This window comes from Syngnathus acus, chromosome 5, assembly GCF_901709675.1.
Source record: "Syngnathus acus chromosome 5, fSynAcu1.2, whole genome shotgun sequence".
Taxonomy (NCBI): domain Eukaryota; kingdom Metazoa; phylum Chordata; class Actinopteri; order Syngnathiformes; family Syngnathidae; genus Syngnathus; species Syngnathus acus.
This window is the reverse complement of record NC_051091.1, coordinates 2948893-2966412: the sequence shown is the minus strand read 5'-3', so window position 1 is coordinate 2966412 and position 17520 is coordinate 2948893. Positions and strand designations below refer to the sequence as shown.

Sequence of the window (17520 nt, the reverse complement as noted above, 5' to 3'; positions counted from 1 at the left end):
TTTACATTAGTAGTTTATGCTATTCTTTTTTAAATGCACACGTTTTTTTTTTAATGCAGCGCTTTTACGCACAACTCAAAGCGGCCAATCGCAGTGCGTCCAGCAGGGACCGCTCGCCCTTAAAAGTAGCGTCTCACCTGCACACCTGACACAAAACCTCTCAACACGTCGCCCGCATCCTCAGCCTCCCGAGTACGAGAAGATTCTTTCTTTAAAAACATGTTGGCGTGCACGGAGATGATCACAATGTGTCTGCAGTCATCCAAGCGCAAACATGTTCGGGCTCAACAGCAGCAGCAGAAGCAGCACAGCAGCGAACGAGGGCTCAGCATCCTTCATGATGTGAGTGCTGCATCCATCACAATTGTTACTTTTTCGTGGTCCTCCTGGGGTGGGAAGCAAGATGCCTGCTTAGGTGGTGTGGTAATAGACGTGTTGCTCTTAGTGGATTTGCTTTTGTGATCATGCAATGACAAAGAGGCTTGAGGACAGTTTATGTGTGTGATGCCTGCCACTCATGTGGTGCGGTGTAAGTGTGTGCATGTATGTGGGGGTTCTGTAAAAGGGCATCATGAAGAGTTGCAGCTGCCACCACTGCATGACTATGTTATTGTCTTCATTTTACGACATTGCCCTTAGGGTTTCCAGATGATTTAATTTGTAAAAGTGCAATGAAGTGCATCTTAATACTGTAGGTGAATTTGTGAAGAGTCAATTGAGGGTTTTTAACATCTGGTGTCCATAGCAACTGAATTTTCAAAATCCTTTCCAGAGAGTGGAAAAGGTTTTACGTGTCAAAGACATGCATGGTCTCAGCCAGTCAGAATACAAAACAAGAAGTCTACGACGCCCGCAGAGTCGACATCTGCCGCCATGATACGAGGGGGCATGCGGCACTCTGGGATGCAGCGCTGACCTTTTTGTATCCTCCTGTAAAAAGCTGCATTAGCAGCCTCTGACATTGTTGCCGATGAGCCAGAACATCTGAAATGTGAATTCTGTTCCACCGGCTAAAAAGCGGAGGGTTCATTTGATATCAGCTGTCAAGAAGCACCTTTGCAAGATGACGAGAGGGCGGGAAAGGCCAACCTTGACATTGTTGAAACAGAAAATGAAAGCAGCATCCCCGTGTTATTAATTCCCTGACAGACGTGACATCTCCCAAAAAGCCAAAAGCCACACTTGGAGTCAAAATGAGCTAGCGTTGCCTCCCAAGGCTCATTTGTGGTGTCCATACAAGTCTCTTTTTGTAGGCAGTTTTCGACAAAGGTTAAAAGTGCTCTGAACTCAATTTATCTGTATGTTGTTTATAAACCAAAGGCTGCCATTCATCCATCCATTGGATGAGATTTGGTGGGGACTGTGACGTTCGCGAGTAGGAGTCAGTGAAAGCAACAATATTTTTCTGAATATGAGTCATTGCTGTGTGCGGAGGTCCAAGAAAATTTCCTGCAAAAGACCCAAAGCTGTTCAGACCTTGGTCATGAAGACGTTGTCCTCTTTACCTTCCCTTTCTCTTGGGGGAAAAAACTTTTAACGGCAATTTTTTAATGTGATTCAACCAATGTTTTGGAAAAAAAAAAAAAAAAGATTTTTGTAATATGCACCCACTCAATCGACTGCTATAGTGATGTTCGCCTGTAATTCTGTCTTCTGTCTCGCCTTTAGATTTTCCGTCGAGCGGACAAAAATGGTGAGTGTACATTTGGTGTTGTAACAATCTGCTCTGACGGTTTTGTGTTCATCCCCCACAATTTTGCTTTATTTTTATGGGTCACTCCTCCAACAGCCAGGCTAGTTCCTTTACATTTGCTGTCCATCATAAGAATTTTTTTACTGTCTTTTGTTGTTGGTTTTCTTGGTCTTTCCTACAGTATCAAAAACTAAATGGCCCCCAGGCCACAGTTTGGACACCACTGATGTGAAAACTGCCAGAAAACACACAGCTTTTTAAATGACATGAGCAGACCCACAAGCTTCCACCAACCCAGTTTTGTGTCAGCCTCATCCATAACATACTGTTGAAAATAATCCTGCGTGTGATGTAATAACTGGAAACGACCTGCTTTCCTCTTCCGTATGCGCCGCCGCACACGCCCTGCTCTATTTATTTTCTGTCTGGCTGAAATAAGGTGCCAAAACAAATCAAGAAGCAGCAGGCGTCAGCGGGGACGTAGTTACATTTACAGGCTATGTGATTTGTATGCTTCCAAATTTGCAATTACTGCCACGACTGTAAGGGATTGTTACAAGGGGGAGCATCGAGTCCATTGTGTACTCGTGAAGATGATTTTATTATAATATGGTCGGCTGGGGAGAGTGTCACCACACCCTCGTGTTGTGGTCGATGCAAAGACGTAGCAGAACCAAAACAACAATCTTTTTGTTCATCCATCTCTGCCTACATTGACGTGCGGAGAAAGGCTGAGCAATTAAATGTGCTTCAGCTGCTTGATACAAGGTGCAATTCACCAGTCGCCATTTATGCAACATAACAGCTTTGTATTGGGGGAAACCTGCACACTGAAACAAATTGGGACTAAAATGAGACCAGATTTTTATCATATACAAAGGAGAATCATGATTTCAAAAGGATATAAATGCAAAGCGGTGCATGGAATCAACCCCCCCCTCGGCCCAAAAAATAACATGGTTCAAGCCAACTCAAGGAATAAACTCACAACAAAAGAAACCACAACATTATTCAGTTCATTATTCACATGACAACAACAAAGATGAGGAAACTGGAAACTGGAAGCTAAATACAAACAAAGTGATGAGACAAGACACAAGACTGGAAGAAACTGATTGGTTGATGGTATAAAACAAAATAAAATCTAAACAACAAAAAACACAGACACAAACTTCATTTGCAATTCACTCTGCCCGCATCTTTCTTCCCATTTGGCAAATTTCGTAGTCGCGTTTTGTTCAAAGTCGATTTCCAAAATGGCAGTTTCCAACCAAAACGGCCAACTTCCTGTTCAGTCTGTGTGAGGTCAGGGGGCCGCTGAGTTAAGTACAAATGGTTGCAAAAATCTATTTTTTGACCTGTGGAGCGTGTTTATTTGTCAGAAAAATAATTAAAAGAAAGAAAAGAGAAGAATCTGCTCTGGTTTCTTGCCTGTTGCGTTGTAATTTTACAATAAAGAAATAATGAGAATGTATAAGCCACATCTGCAAAGGGAAGAACCTTTTACAAAGTGTGTCCATCCTATTTCCAAAGCTCAATCACACTCTTGTTTATATTGATCCCTTTGAAACTTTCCTTTTAGCGTAAGGGAGAAGAAGAAGAAGAGTTATTTGCGCTGTCTTCATCTGGTCAGCACGGGCGCTTTTCTCATGCATGATTCATTTTCAAACTAGATTGCAGCCAAACACAATGAGGAGCTCGTTTTTTTTTTTTTTTCTGATTACCACTGGGATGTTTTGGTGCCAAATTCTCCCTCAGCATAATGAGTGAGCTCAGACCATTTGTCTTGGTGAAATAAAAGCCATAGTGAGCACTGCAGAGCTGGGAGATGAAATGGATAAGCGGCACCGTCCCCCAGCCGGAAAGCCGAGAAAGCCGCTGAAAATCAAACAAACAAAGGAAAGACGGAGGATTGAAGTGTGCCTCAGTTGCTATCAAACAAGCTAATCCTCCACCTGGCCATGCATCTGAATGTCGCCTCCGCTTGCGTCTGATACCATCTGGCCGTGTCCGTCACACGATGCGGTGGGATCAAGAGCGCTCGTCCTTTGCTGCAAATTATTGTTGTTTTATTAATTACAACGTTGCATCTAATGCCAGAAAAATGTGCAATACAAAAGGAACTGCCAGAAAATTGTCATTTTTTTTCCACTTTCTTATGTAAGGTGTTTTGGCATGCAGTGTAGAGGTTCAAAGAGCTGAGTCACTCTAGACTGCCGGCGATGACATTGTGACCTCTGGCGTGTGTTTGCAATTATTCATTCACACCAATGTGATGTTTTGCAGGCCGTAATCAATCATGGCGCGTTCTGATGCAAATCGGAAGTGCAAGTATCCCAAAGTCGTGTCGCAATCATGAACTGGTGAAGACCTCATCAAAACAATTAACACTTGCTTCTAAAGTACTGCAATAAGAGTCGTCTCAATCCACTTTTTGCATTAATCAACAGCTCCATGTATCTTTAGAAATAATTGAACTAAAGCACATTTTAACATCAACAACAATCAATCAACAATCTTTTATTTGCCAAGTTTGAGCATGCCAAACAAGGAATTTCAACTCCGGTAGATCTCGGCCTCTGTACAACATTTAGGTAGCTAACAACATTCAGGACGACGTGCAAAAATTGACAATTATTCTCAAACATCCCCTGATCTTAAACTCCCAGAAGGGCAAGGAAATACTCAAAACTCCTACTCGGGGAAATGAGAAACCTTGAGAAGAGACCACAGATGGGAGGATCCCTCTTCCAGGATGACCAGGCTGCAATGGATGCAGAGAGAACACAATAGTACATATAATACGGACAATCCAAAGGTAAAGCATCGAGAGCAGGATGTTATCGCACAGTAATGTCTCGGAGACTCTATGAGTGGTGTGAGTTCATCAGAGCCACAGCCTGCAGACTGCAACCTGGGTGAGAAGGGTCCGTAGAGATGTTACTTGCACGTTTCCTGGTCCTGGACAGGTACAAGTCCTGGATAGATGGGAGGTTGGTTCCGATTATCTTTTCTGCAGTCCGTTGCAGTCTGTGCTTGTCTTGTTTAGTGGCCGATCCAAACCAGACAGTGATGAAGGTGCAGAGGATAGACCTGATGATGGCAGTATAGAAGGTGTTCATGAAAGTGTGACCTTTTGCCGTGTTATGAGAGTAGAATGTAAAGAATAAATCAGTTTTGCCACATTTTCTGCTTCAGTTCAATGGACCTTGTGCTACTCCCTCTACTGCGCACGCCTTGGCCACCAGTTGGCATAATACCGACAAATGAATATACGTACTTGACACGTCTCTGGTATCTGGTGGGACAGACAAGTCCACGCTTTGTTTAGCAATGCGAATGCTAATGTTCCAGTGTGCGCTGACTTTCTTCATCCGCTTGGTGCCATCAGTATTTTAAAAGGAGGAGGAGGGCGAGGAATCGCTATAGTTACGTAAGGAGGAGCTGATTTAAAGGAACTAAGGGGGTAAAGCGGCACGTCGAGGCATCGCTTCAGAGCTGAGGTAATTACAAGTGTCTTCAGCTGAACAGATGGCGCCCTTGAGCCTTGTCTGCCCAGTGGAACTTCATGACAGGATCGTTATCGGATCTCTTATCGGGTTGGGAGATGCACCTGACTGCTTTTCATTGCTTTTTGCCCGACACTCTCCATCTATATCTCACTATACCACTTGTAAAATATATATTTTTAAATCACCTTTATTAAAAATAATTGACTAAGCGGTACCCTCAAATTGCTTGAAAATGTCAGCGTCTTATGTCTCATCTGCGGACGGACACCTGTGGTTGGTGATGCTTCTTTGCAGATGACAATATGACTTTTTATTTTTTTACTTCTGAAACATTGGCTCAATTTCTGTCACACCATCACTGGATAATTGGGAGCGTTCCTGTTCAGCAACAAGCAAACCAACATCGACTTGTCAATTATTGGCAAAATATTGGACTCGCAGGACAGAAAAACAATGATACAGCATTTTGTCATCTTGCGTTTATTCTCATCCTATCAGCTATTCCTCAACCAGCAACCAGCTGGCAGCAGGCTTGAATTCAAAGTACAGAATTCAGGAAACGCGATGATACGCTATGATGTTCTTTTCTAAAATCTTGACAGCAGCTGTCTGTTGTCTTGTCAGATGACGGCAAGCTGTCATTTGAGGAGTTCAGCGCTTACTTTGCTGATGGTGTTCTGACAACGGCGCAGCTGCAGGAGCTTTTTCACTCCATCGACGGGCAGCAGAATAAGTGAGTCTGATTTGACCCTTGATGCACTCGTACGAAGACCAGGATCCAACCTGTCAAGTCGTCTTCTAACGAAGACCTAATATTACAAGGATACAGCCTTAAAAGACACTCTAACAATGATACCTTTAGACAAGGTCACATATATACGCATTGTAAGAGACAATATGTATCTCGATCACAGTGTGCAATATGATTCAAGGAATCAACCATTCTGTTTGATTCAGTGGGATTACAATTCGATAGGGTGTTGTACGGCTATAGCTTTTGTATTTAATAGCATGCAAACGTTTTTTAAGGCCCAAACCTTTCAAATTAATTATAAATATTATATATATATATATATATATATATATATATATATATATATATATATAATATAGATAGATATATATAGATATATAGATATAGATATATATAGATATATATATCTATATATATATATACACGCACACACACACACACACACACACGTAGCTTGATGCTTTGTACTTGTTCATTTATTTTTTGTAACTGATTTCCTTTCCTACTCTGTCCTGTGTAGCAATCTGGACACTGACAAGCTATCAGGTTGGTGCTCTTTGTTTTGGCCAATTTATTAGCAATATACGGTGTGTTGTGTCCTGAATAAAGCCTGCTAAAGTAGGGCGGAGCTTTGAAAGCATCCGTAGCTTTATTCATGGCAGCCATTTTATTTGGACTGTTTTGTTCATATTAATCTGCATTCCAACTGCTCTATCAAAGAGTGGTGTTCATGTCATGTGCATTGGAACTGCAGTGCAGGGGTTTTTTTTTTCCACCAGTTATAATTCATCCGTTTTATGTCTGTCAAGTCCAATTTTCCTCGGATATGCGAGGAAGAGGAATTTAGTTTTTCAAATGACTCTAATGACAAACCAATCCCTGTTGATGGCAGGTTTAGAAACTATCTTGGATTTTTAAATCAGAACATATTTTATGCAGAAGATTAGGATTAAGGGCTGAACCTCATCTTGTCATGTTGATTGCGAAATCCATACTTTAGTTGCCTCACACTCCAACAGAGTCAAATAGACACAATATGTCTAGGCCGCAACATACTCTAAGTATGACTGCTGATGAGTTCCAATGCAAAAACACGTGACGCTTGTTTCCTGTGCGCAGATTATTTCTCTCACCACCTTGGCGAGTACCTGAACGTCCTCTCAGCTCTGGAGAAGCTCAATGTGGCTATTTTAAAGGCCATGTATAAAACTAAAGAGGTAAGATTTCATCGTGGCCGTCGCGATGTTCAAATTATCGTAAAAATGGGCAATCTTTAACACATTGGAGCACACGCTTCTCAGGAAACTTTATCCAGATCCTCGGCAAATTCATGGCCCCACACAACGACCTGAGGATAGCTTGAGCCGTGAACCGTGAGTCAAGTGTGCTCATTAGAGGAGACAACTGGAGGGAGAATATGTGCTGCATAATTACCTAAGCTGTCTTAATGAGCTCACCTTCCTTCTGTTTTAAAGGGGGCCGAGTTGCGAGAAAATTGCAAACCGCTTGGTGCGTGTCTCGCGTGTGCTTTGACAAGGGGCCCCCGCACTGTTGCGCTACCTGTCAGCAACCAGGCTGCAACGGCATTTACGTTGAGGGACAGGAGCGGCAATTATCATGTCTATTAAAAGCCCGGCTACATCGGAGGAGTTTATGAGTCATTGGTGTGACAAGACAATGAAGTGTAGCGTCGCAGAGGTGCTTATATAGTTGTAAAGTAAAAAGTAGTTTTAACTGCTGTATTTAAGTAGAAATAAAACAGTAGAAACTTAAATGCACTTTTAGTCATTCCACAAGGTTTTTGTGCGAACAACAACATGTCTGTTTTCAGGAGTACCAGGACTCCAGCGTCCTGGGCCAGTTTGTGACTCGTTTACTTTTGCGAGAGACGTCCGCTCAGCTGCTGTCCCTACAGACGTCGCTGCAATGCGCCATGGAGGCTGTGGATGAGGAGAGCACCTGCAGTCTGTCAGTACCAGCGCTAACACTTTTAGCCATTGCTATTGTTGTTATTTTTTTATTCTACCTGTTCAAAACTACCATACTATAGGACAGGGGTGTCAAACTTATTTTTTTCGCGGGCCGCATTGTAGTCATAGCTCCTTTCGGAGGGCCATTATGACTGTCAACCCAAATAAATGTATGAGCACCTCATATTATATAAAGTAAAAGCTACAAAACAAACTGATAAATAACTCGTTTTCAAATCAGACGAGTAAAAACTGGTCAAATATTTAAAAAAATAAATAAAAGTGAAGACAATTTGCAATTCTAGTAATGACACGAATTTGATGCACAATTTGTCTTCTCGGGCCACATAAAATGATGTGGCGGGCCGTATCTGGCCCCCGGGCCTTGAGTTTGGCACCTGTGCTATTGGAGAACTGCATGGTCTTGCACCCAATTGTAATGCGCAGTGTGGCCTCAATGTTCAACCTACCCATCATAAACATTAGGGCTGGGCGAGTACCCATACCAGGTATTGGGCTGATACCGGCCACCAAAAAAAAAAACATCATCCTTGGTAAGAGTTTCCGCTAACCCGTGGAAGATTGACACATGGCGAATCGTCTCTACTAAAAATATATATTGACAAATTTATAATGTCATCACAAAGCAGCTTTTTTTTATTTTGGGTGCCTTTCCTACATTTTGCCGGCTCCCATATAATTCTGAATGTATCGTCCAATTGGTGTCTATATCTTTAGTATCTATAGAACGTAGGCGGAATAATGAACACGGAGGTCAAAGAGTATCCAGTCGAAAAGGTTCCTGTTTAATTGTGTCAAACTGAAGAGAAAAGAAACCTATCCCTGCTGTTCCAAAGAAGTCATTGAAGATGACGTTGGGAGCAAGCGGCGAGGAGCCTCGGCTAATGATTGCCACCTACGACTGCTTTTCTTTCAATTTATGTGGCCCCGGAATGGTGGAATGTGGAGAATTCCGGTTCAAACAGATATCTCGCTAATAGGCCCGACAGCATATAGGTTGCATTAGTGTGTGTGTGTGCATATAGTGTACGTGTGTGAGTGTGTGTATAACTCATTTCTGCTGCGTTTTAACATTGGAAGGTCTCTTTAAAAATCTCTGCGCACTATTGCTAATCAAGGCCATTGTGATATTGCGGATGTCACAGTGCATTGACAATTATTTGACGCACTGTGACCAAGTTCAAATACCGATTGTGACTTTCCGCACACTCAAATTTTCAAAACATTTCTGGAAAGTATTTGGTCCATTTTTATGGGAAGTCAAGATGGGAAAATTTGAATATTGTAAATTAAGAATTTTCCTTAAAAATAAGGGTAGAAGTCACTTTTGGAAAGACACCAACTTTTTCCGGTTTCTACATTTCAACTTATCATTGGTCACCGCCTTCTCATCACATTTCTTCCATCGTGACAGAGGAGAGGTGGAGACGAGTAGGCGGAGCTCCGGTCTGCTGGTCCCCAACAATGTCCCCCCAGTCTCCCAAAACACGGGTAAGCACAATTTGATTCAGGAGGGCTTTTCACAATCAGTCTTCCATTCATGCACATTCAAAATGAACACAACAACAACATTACTGGTCATGAACGTCCAACGATTTGCAGTCACTGTCTTTGTGTAGACGAGGACACCGAATGGAACGCTCAGCTTGGCAGGCTCCAGCAGCTGCTCGATAAACTGGAGCGTCAGGTGTGGAACATTCAGATCATGTCCCGGTTGCAAGACTTGACATGCCCCGTTTGTCTTGTACTTCATGTACTTTTGTCATTTATTGTTGTCTATTTTATCAGAGTCCCAAGTTGGAGCCCCTGAAAGACACGATCATGTCCACAGAGGTAAGTCGACTGTCAGCGGGGCTGCAGTTTGCTGGAGAAGCAAAATTAGAAAAGGAAATAAGAAAAGAGTCACGGGGATGAGTGAGTTCGTTGTCATCATGGGTAACCATGGTGACAGAAAGTAATTACAAGCGGAATACACAAGTGGATGTCTGTCGCTTATGAACGCAGGAGGCGCCTTGACTCACCGTCTACAAGGAAGGTTGTCACGTTGAAGGCCGCAACTGCCCTGAAATATTTTACATGTTTGCTCTCAACACACGCAGAACATTCTGCTGGTCCAGAGGAAAATGGTGGTGAACGACAACCATGTGGACAACTTCCATAAAGTTCTCAGGAGCTATGTCGACGCTGCGTCGGCCCACTCAGACAACCTGCAGTCAGTATCCTGATTTATCTTTTATTTTCTTATTTCAAATATTTGAATAAAATGCACAAAGACAATTCATTTCAGTAGTCTTATCGAGTTTTGTTACCATATTGAATCCATTTTCCTTACGACTGAATGTGTGTGTGTTACTTAAATGAGCAACTTATTTCATGGAAATTTAATGTTGCGCATCTCTTGATGTTCTCTCTTGATGCCAGCGTGTCCATTCCAAAGGTACCGGGAAAGTCTTCTTATGTGATTTATGAGTTCTGGCGAGACCGCCTCTCCTGGATGAGGTTGGCACAAAGTGTTTCTCAAATTCAATACATTTAATTTCCCTGAGAGGTCTTTTATTCACATTTTTTTATTTTTCAGCTACCTCCAGTCCAACAGCAGTAAAGACTTCCAGCGCTGCGTCATCACCATGCTGGACGACGCTGAGGTCGTCTCGACTATGTTGCTCCCTGGTGTGTATGAGCGTGCTAATGATTCATAACTTACAAATAGTAACGATAAAGCAATTTATTGTAAGAATGTTTGAGGGTGTTTTTTTTTTTTGTCCCTGCAGCTTCCTGGTGGATTATGACTAACAACTGAGTGTCACATCCCCTGCCGACAACGCTGTCATAGAGACGCCGGCGCATCAAAACCTACTCATCCGCATGGCCACACAGACGCGCACACACACGCACGCACAAACACAGCACGTAGTGAATTCGAAATGTATCTCTGTGTTTGAAGGCCGTGTCGCCATCCCGCCTCCTCGGTGAGCTTCTTGTCATCTCACCAGCTCGTTATTTCACGTTGAGATGCCACACAATGTACATACTGTATAATTATGGAGTGGAAGGTTGTTGAAGAACTTTGACCACCAAAATTGCATGACAATGCCATTAATAATGACTGTGCTTTCGTGGAATATGCAGTATTATCTTTATGTACATCATACTGGCGAAAGCAGGAGTTCAGATTTAAAAAAACACTTGCAGAGGACTTGACTTTGACTTGACTTACAGTGAAGAAGACTTCTTGAACGACAAGAAAAGGCTTTTTTAATTTTCCCCAATGTTGTAAACAATGGAAAAGTAGCTGTGCAGCACCACTTAGAGGACAAACTGTGATCATGCACACTCACGACGACTCAAGACGTTCAGAAATAATTGATAATAATAATAATAATAATATAGTTCTTTAAAAATGTTTATTTCTGCAATTAAAGATTTGGGATTTTGATAACTGACCCGGGGTGGGCTGAGGCTTCCTAGACGGACGGACGGATAGACAGGCATACGGACAGACCGAGAGAGAGACAGACAGACGGGCGGACAGACGGGCGGACAGACGGACAGATAGATAGATAGATAGATAGATAGATAGATAGATAGATAGATAGATAGATAGATAGATAGATAGATAGATAGATAGATAGATAGATAGATAGATAGATAGATAGATAGATAGATAGATAGATAGATAGATAGATAGATGGATGGATGGATGGATGGATGGATGGATGGATGGATGGATGGATGGATGGATGGACGGATGGACGGATGGATGGATAGATAGATGGATAGATGGATAGATAGATAATTTGCATGCGCGTGTATTAAGAAAGTAGATAGAATCACCGCAGGATGGCGGTTTAGCTGCATTAACTGCGTTAACTGCATTTCACCAGTAGATGTCAGTGTTACCAAACAACTTAGTCTGTCCAATAGTTGAACTTCATTGTAGCGCACAGTCCGGACTAAGCTGTATTTACGAGTTACATTTTTGATTGCTTCTTTGCACATGTCAATTTCGGAATTTGTTTTGATTTCCCAACACTCTATTGTGAAGTAAAGAATATGGACTGATAATGTAGTCATTTTCTTTTTTTTAAGTAGCACGGTACCTGTACAAATACACCGAATCAAACATTGAGTATGAAAACTGATTGTAGCAAATGTACAATTCCATGCGAGCAGTTCTCCCACAATTTGTTAAGTACAAAAAGTTCATTCATATTTGTTTTGTTTCATCTGACAAGCTCAGGTCAAAACAATTATCGCTGTTCCTAGGAAGCCAAATCAATGAGGGTTGAGAAATCAGAATGCATGAACTTAACACACATATAAGAACATGACTCGAAAAGCCAAACAAGTCATGTCTGTCTGCTTAATACTAAAAAACAAATAAACAAAGTAAACACTGAAGTGACCAAATCCGATGTAGTCGCTTCCCGGGGCTGATAAACTGAGTGTTAGGACGCGTGCCTTGCAATTAAAAATACGAAAGAAAAACAGTTCTGTTGGTGAAGATCTGAAGAATACTTGCAGGTTTATTTCCCTGAGCATTCAACACGGGAAATAACTCATAACATAAGGCTAACAAAACGCTGCTATTTTCTCGGAATTGGACACACTGCTCCCTGTCAATTCCGCCGGTGTTCAAATTCACCACGAGATTTATAGGTTCCCAGTGCAATGCGCACAAGAGTCCCTCTAGTGGCATGGGGGATACATTACAACAATCCAAAAATAACATCCATCCATTTTCTGTACTGCTTGTCCCCACGGGGCTCGCGGGCGTGCTGGAGCCTATCCCAGCAGCCATCAGGCAGTAGGCGGAGGACACCCTGAACCGGTTGCCAGCCAATCGCAGGGCACACAGAGACAAACAACCATCCGCACTCACACCTACGGGAAATTTTGGGGTGCTCAATCAGCTTACCAAGCATGTTTTTGGGATGTGGGAGGAAATCGGAGTGCCTGGAGAAAACCCACACAGGCACGGGGAGAACATGCAAACTCCACTCAGGGAGGGCCGGAGGTGGAATCAAGCCTGTGACCTCTGAACTGTGAGGAGGCTAACCAGTGCCAAAAATAACACAAAAGGACAAAAACGCTCATACAAACATGACAGCATTTAACCCCAAAAACAACAAATTGACCCAGGACCCCTTTTGCGAGTGGAAAAATCCCAGTAATTGAGCAACTTGCCCTTCTGGACGTGATGCTTGAGTTTAAATTTACTTGTGTTTTGAGAAATCGCTGAAAAATTTTGAAATTTACTGTGCTGGTCTGAAATCACACTCTTTTTTTATATTTCGATGACACCCTAAAAGTCAAACTGTCAAATTTGTTGTTTTGACCACTAAAAGAGCATCAGGTCTCACAGGCAGGTGTAAAGAGGACCGGGCATCGGAAGCAAACTTAACAGGCCTTTCCTCGTCACGAGTATTATTGTGCTCTGGAAAATGTATTGGTGGAATTGTAAAAACACCCCCCTCCCAAAAAAAAAAAAAAGAAGAGAAGGAAAATTTAGGGGTGAAGGGAACCGGAGCTGTGGCCTGCGGATGAACCCATCGGGGACTTTGCTTGGTGGGGTCATTCCAAGTTCAGGTCTTTCCCTCGCTGACTCTGCGAGAGCGGAGGAGCTGTCCATGGCTGAGGGGGCCTGCTCTTGACGGCCTCCAGCCCCCGCTGCCAGCCCCCCCGGGGGCTCGGTAACACAAACCCATTTCCAGCAGGAGTTCTGTCGAGTGTGCGCAGGTGGTGGGAGCTGTACTTACATGCGGGTCATTCCGAGGCTGCAGGAGACGCACCTCCGCCTGCTGATAAATATTCCCTGGCAGACGACTCAGCCCTTTCCACTTTGCGGTTGAAAAAATAAATAAATTTAGATATACACACTCAAACAACCTGTAATGAATAAACTAATATTAAATGTAGGATAGTATAACTGGCTATCTTGAATTGATTTAAATTAAATTACCAGGCAATCGCTTCCTTTATTTAATGCACAGTGTTGACATCATACTTGCTGGACCATACATTTGCTGCTGTGTTGAAAAGTTTCTTTTAAGTGTGTGTACATTATCTGCGTTAATCAAGGTTGCGCGGCTGTCATCAATCGCATCTTTTAAATCCGAACAAATATTCCGATTCAAATATTTTTTGTTGTTCCACCCCATTGTTATATTTTAAAAACAACCTTATGGATGTAAAGTGGCTATAAATGATCATGCGGCTTTCAGAATAGGCCCCCAAAATGTCAAATGGGGTCCAATCGCTCAGTGGATAATCGCAGAGCAAACAGCAAGCCCGGGGTGGCCAACTCATCAGGCAATTTGCACACGGCGCCCAGCATGGGGCCTTTGAGTGGATAAGTGGTCCCTCCCATAATGTCAAGCCTAAGCCAGAGTGCGAGCTTAATGACACGCCGACTGGTGGGGTTCGAAGCCCCCGTGACATTTTTGCTTTCTACAGTCAAGGGAGGAGTTTGTTTATTTGGGGCGCCAGTCTGCGGTGACACCAAATTTATTTGAACTGATGACTCACTAAGCTCCGGTTTACTTCTCTGAACAGAATGACAAAATTGGAATAATAAACACCCCCAAATCAGAGAGGGAAGTGATGAAATGGCCTGTGACTCATCAAAAGGGAAAAACATATTTTTTTGATCACGACTTTTAAAATGCTGATAAGCTGATCCTTTGAATCAGCTATGTTGAAGTATGCAGGATAGTGGTCCTCGAGGACCGGAGTTGGACCCCAAATATATAGAACATAAAACAAACAAAAATCATTCCCCGTGCAGCTTCTGTGCAGCTAATGAGATTCTCATCACAACTTTCCAACTAGCAGGCAACCACTTGACCAGTCCACGGCTACAACCCAAATCCATTTAACTGATAAGGCCGCACGGTTCTTTTCCAAGTCAGCGTTCTTTTTCCCCTTCTACGATTCCATCTTAATTAGTATTGTTATTTTGTATGTGTGAAAGAAAACAACGTGGTCATTTCCAAGAGCCCGATAAGCATGTTCGAGACGTCTGGAATTTAAAGACGCTTTGTCTCGATGTTGGCGGGCAGATGCCAGCAGACAGAGTGTCTTGTTGACAAGAGTGTGATAGAAATGGAGAGCGAGGACGAGAAAGCAGGCGGGGCGGGACGGGCCAAGTAAACAGCATGAAGGGAGAGGTTGAGAGAAGTTGAGAGGGAGGGGGAGGGGGAAGTTGGAGGGGGGCACGAGGGGGTGTGTGGGTTTGGTTTCTGTTCATGAGTAGAGGACCTCCCCATGAACTGTGCAGTCGCGAGCCGGGTCATTGGGGCGAGGTTGTCAGAGCGTGCCTGAAACAGTACACCCGGGGGTTCAGCCAGAGTTCACACACTCGCCGTGTCGCTCTGCCATGCAGCACGCACACACATAAGCAAGCAGCACTGAAGAAATGTGCTCGGGCCTTTTGGCTTTCAGCAAACAGTCTGTCAGTTTGCATATGCTATGAGTGACGTTTTGTTTTCACACCGGCGCCTGCAAAGTTTATGCCGGGGAGACACGCTCAATGTAAATACGCATGCACACGGGAAAGCCATACAGCGGGCCCGTCGACGGCGCGTCGCAAAGCGCAGCCAGGGAGAGTTTCTTTAATTCCACTCAGTGTGCTTTTAAAGAGGAGAGGCCACTAAGCCAGATTCCCCTCGGCGTGACTGAGCTCTTTGTGGGAAAGCTGTCCGCTTGATTCCCATTGAAGACGGCTTGGCCCATTGTCAAACCCAGAGCTTGACCCGCTGTTGAACCCAATTGTCAAACTTGCCGCCGAGCTCGGGACTTTGCCGGCGGGGGGAGCAGAGTTCAGCGTTTTGGCAGGCCGAGGTTAAAGTTTCTGTCGTTTTCCAAAGTGTCGTGACTTCATAAACTGCAGCTAATTTGCGTTGTCCTGTCCTGTCTTTTTCAAACTCTGGCCACCTTCACCTCTCTCGCTCTCGCTCTTTTTCTCGTGCGTGGATTATGTGTCATTGGAAGCCTTTTGACGGACAGGCCCAGCTGTGGCAGTCAGGCGCCAGAGCACCACGCCCTCCAAGTCCAAGGCAGACGCAAGGCCCGGGCTCAGAACAATCCTGCCTTTGTGAATCTACTGGAAATCATCAGCGGCATCCAAATGACCGTAAGCTGCAGATACAAGCCAGATGTTGGAATTCCTCCACTCAGTTCAATCGCAGTCCAGTCTGGCTCATCCAAGCCCGACAGCGCAGCAGTGGCAGAGCGAGCGGTGGGCGGGTCTCCGGGATTATTCTGTTACACGAAACTCGCACGCTCAAGTCGAGCGTTTGCTTTAGCCTCTGGAGGAGGTTGAATTGCCACAAAAAAAGATTTGAGGTCACCATAAACGAGGAGGACAAATGTCACAAAAGGACTTTCCTCCTGAAAAGTTGTGACGATTCAGCTCCCATAAAATTTAAAAGACATGTTTACCATACTTTGTTTCCCTTATAACCCGGTGTGCCCTATATTCAGGAAAATCCCCCAAATAAACCTGAGACTGTGCCTTATAATGGTCATAATGAGGCCTCCACATGTCTTTGGAGGACAAAAGGTTTTTTGCCGTATGACATCAACAAGACAGACCCGTGCTGACTGGAGCGTTTCTGGAAAAAAGGTTCTCCTATGAACCCCCGTCTTCTCCGCACAAGGCCTAAGTAACGACTCTCCAGAGGGATGCTTTCATCCTGACGCACACTTTATGTTTGGTCTGTTTCCATTTAGCTAAAGGTTCAGGTGTAGTTCAGCGAGGCCGGGCCCCCTGCCCACGTGAGCCGCATCCAGGCGCCGCGCTCGGGCGGTAGGCCTTTGTTTGTGTAATTGAGCTCTGCCATCTCATTGCGGCTTATGTGTCAAAAGAACCTGAGAGAGAAAGAGAAGCGACGTCTGTGACGTTTGTCATTCACCCGGCTTGCCGTTGCCCACCGAGCCTGAACCGGTGCAGGTCTGAAGACGTCCTTGCTACCTTGACTGCTGCTTGACCTCCACGTCCACACTCCAACTAAGTCTCCCACAAGCGATTCACCTTGAACAAGACCAGGTCGCGAGCAAAAACAAAGGCGGGTCACCGAGTTCAAGCGCGACGGTCTTGCACAATTCTAAGAACTAAATCGCTGACAAGCCGGACCCGTGTGAGAAAGAAGACTTTTCGGGAGCGCTGTCCCGCTCGGGTGCCCGGCGAGCTTTCCAAATGCTGCAAGGAGAACTTCGCTTGACCCTCCCACGCCCTTCCCCTGCGAGTGTCGTTGCCTTCTGAAAAGCAGCCTTCACTTGGCTTTGTTTGTCCCTCAGGGCTCGCCTCCCACTTTTGCGCCGCTAACTGTCCGCGCTGCAGAACACAACACTGGAAAGCACATGTGAAACACAGCCTCATGACCCAGAAAGACTTTTGTCTTTTCTTTTTTGAAATACGTGCTCAGAAAATGGACTTGCTTCTCCTTTTGAAATTTCGATGGGTGTGAAGCCCCTCTTGGAATTGCTGCGTATTTTCATTCCTGCCACAAATGATTACAATTTTTCTGGCGGGCTCAACAAGCCTGATAATCTTAAACAATTCAACAA

General features: G+C 44.0%; 1 protein-coding gene across 1 annotated transcript; it reads left to right on the top strand.

The window, feature by feature from the left end:
• The first annotated feature begins 118 nt into the window (after positions 1-118).
• necab3 (N-terminal EF-hand calcium binding protein 3) lies at positions 119-11152 on the top strand. The gene is made up of 13 exons (XM_037251919.1): positions 119-342; positions 1669-1693; positions 5830-5938; positions 6480-6505; positions 7079-7176; positions 7791-7927; positions 9365-9441; positions 9570-9637; positions 9739-9783; positions 10050-10162; positions 10372-10449; positions 10529-10620; positions 10722-11152. The coding sequence occupies exons 1-13, from the start codon at positions 220-222 to the stop codon at positions 10748-10750; spliced, it is 1020 nt and encodes a 339-aa protein (XP_037107814.1). The 5' UTR covers positions 119-219; the 3' UTR covers positions 10751-11152.
• The last annotated feature ends 6368 nt before the right edge of the window (positions 11153-17520 follow it).

What these genes read in the sequence shown, in the direction of transcription:
- necab3 (XM_037251919.1), top strand. Translation starts at nt 220, where the DNA reads ATGTTGGCGTGCACGGAGATGATCACAATGTGTCTGCAGTCATCCAAG. An exon ending in TCGATAAACTGGAGCGTCAG is followed by an intron (nt 9,638 to 9,738) that starts GTGTGGAACATT and finishes CTATTTTATCAG; the next exon opens with AGTCCCAAGTTGGAGCCCCT. An exon ending in GACCGCCTCTCCTGGATGAG is followed by an intron (nt 10,450 to 10,528) that starts GTTGGCACAAAG and finishes TTTATTTTTCAG; the next exon opens with CTACCTCCAGTCCAACAGCA.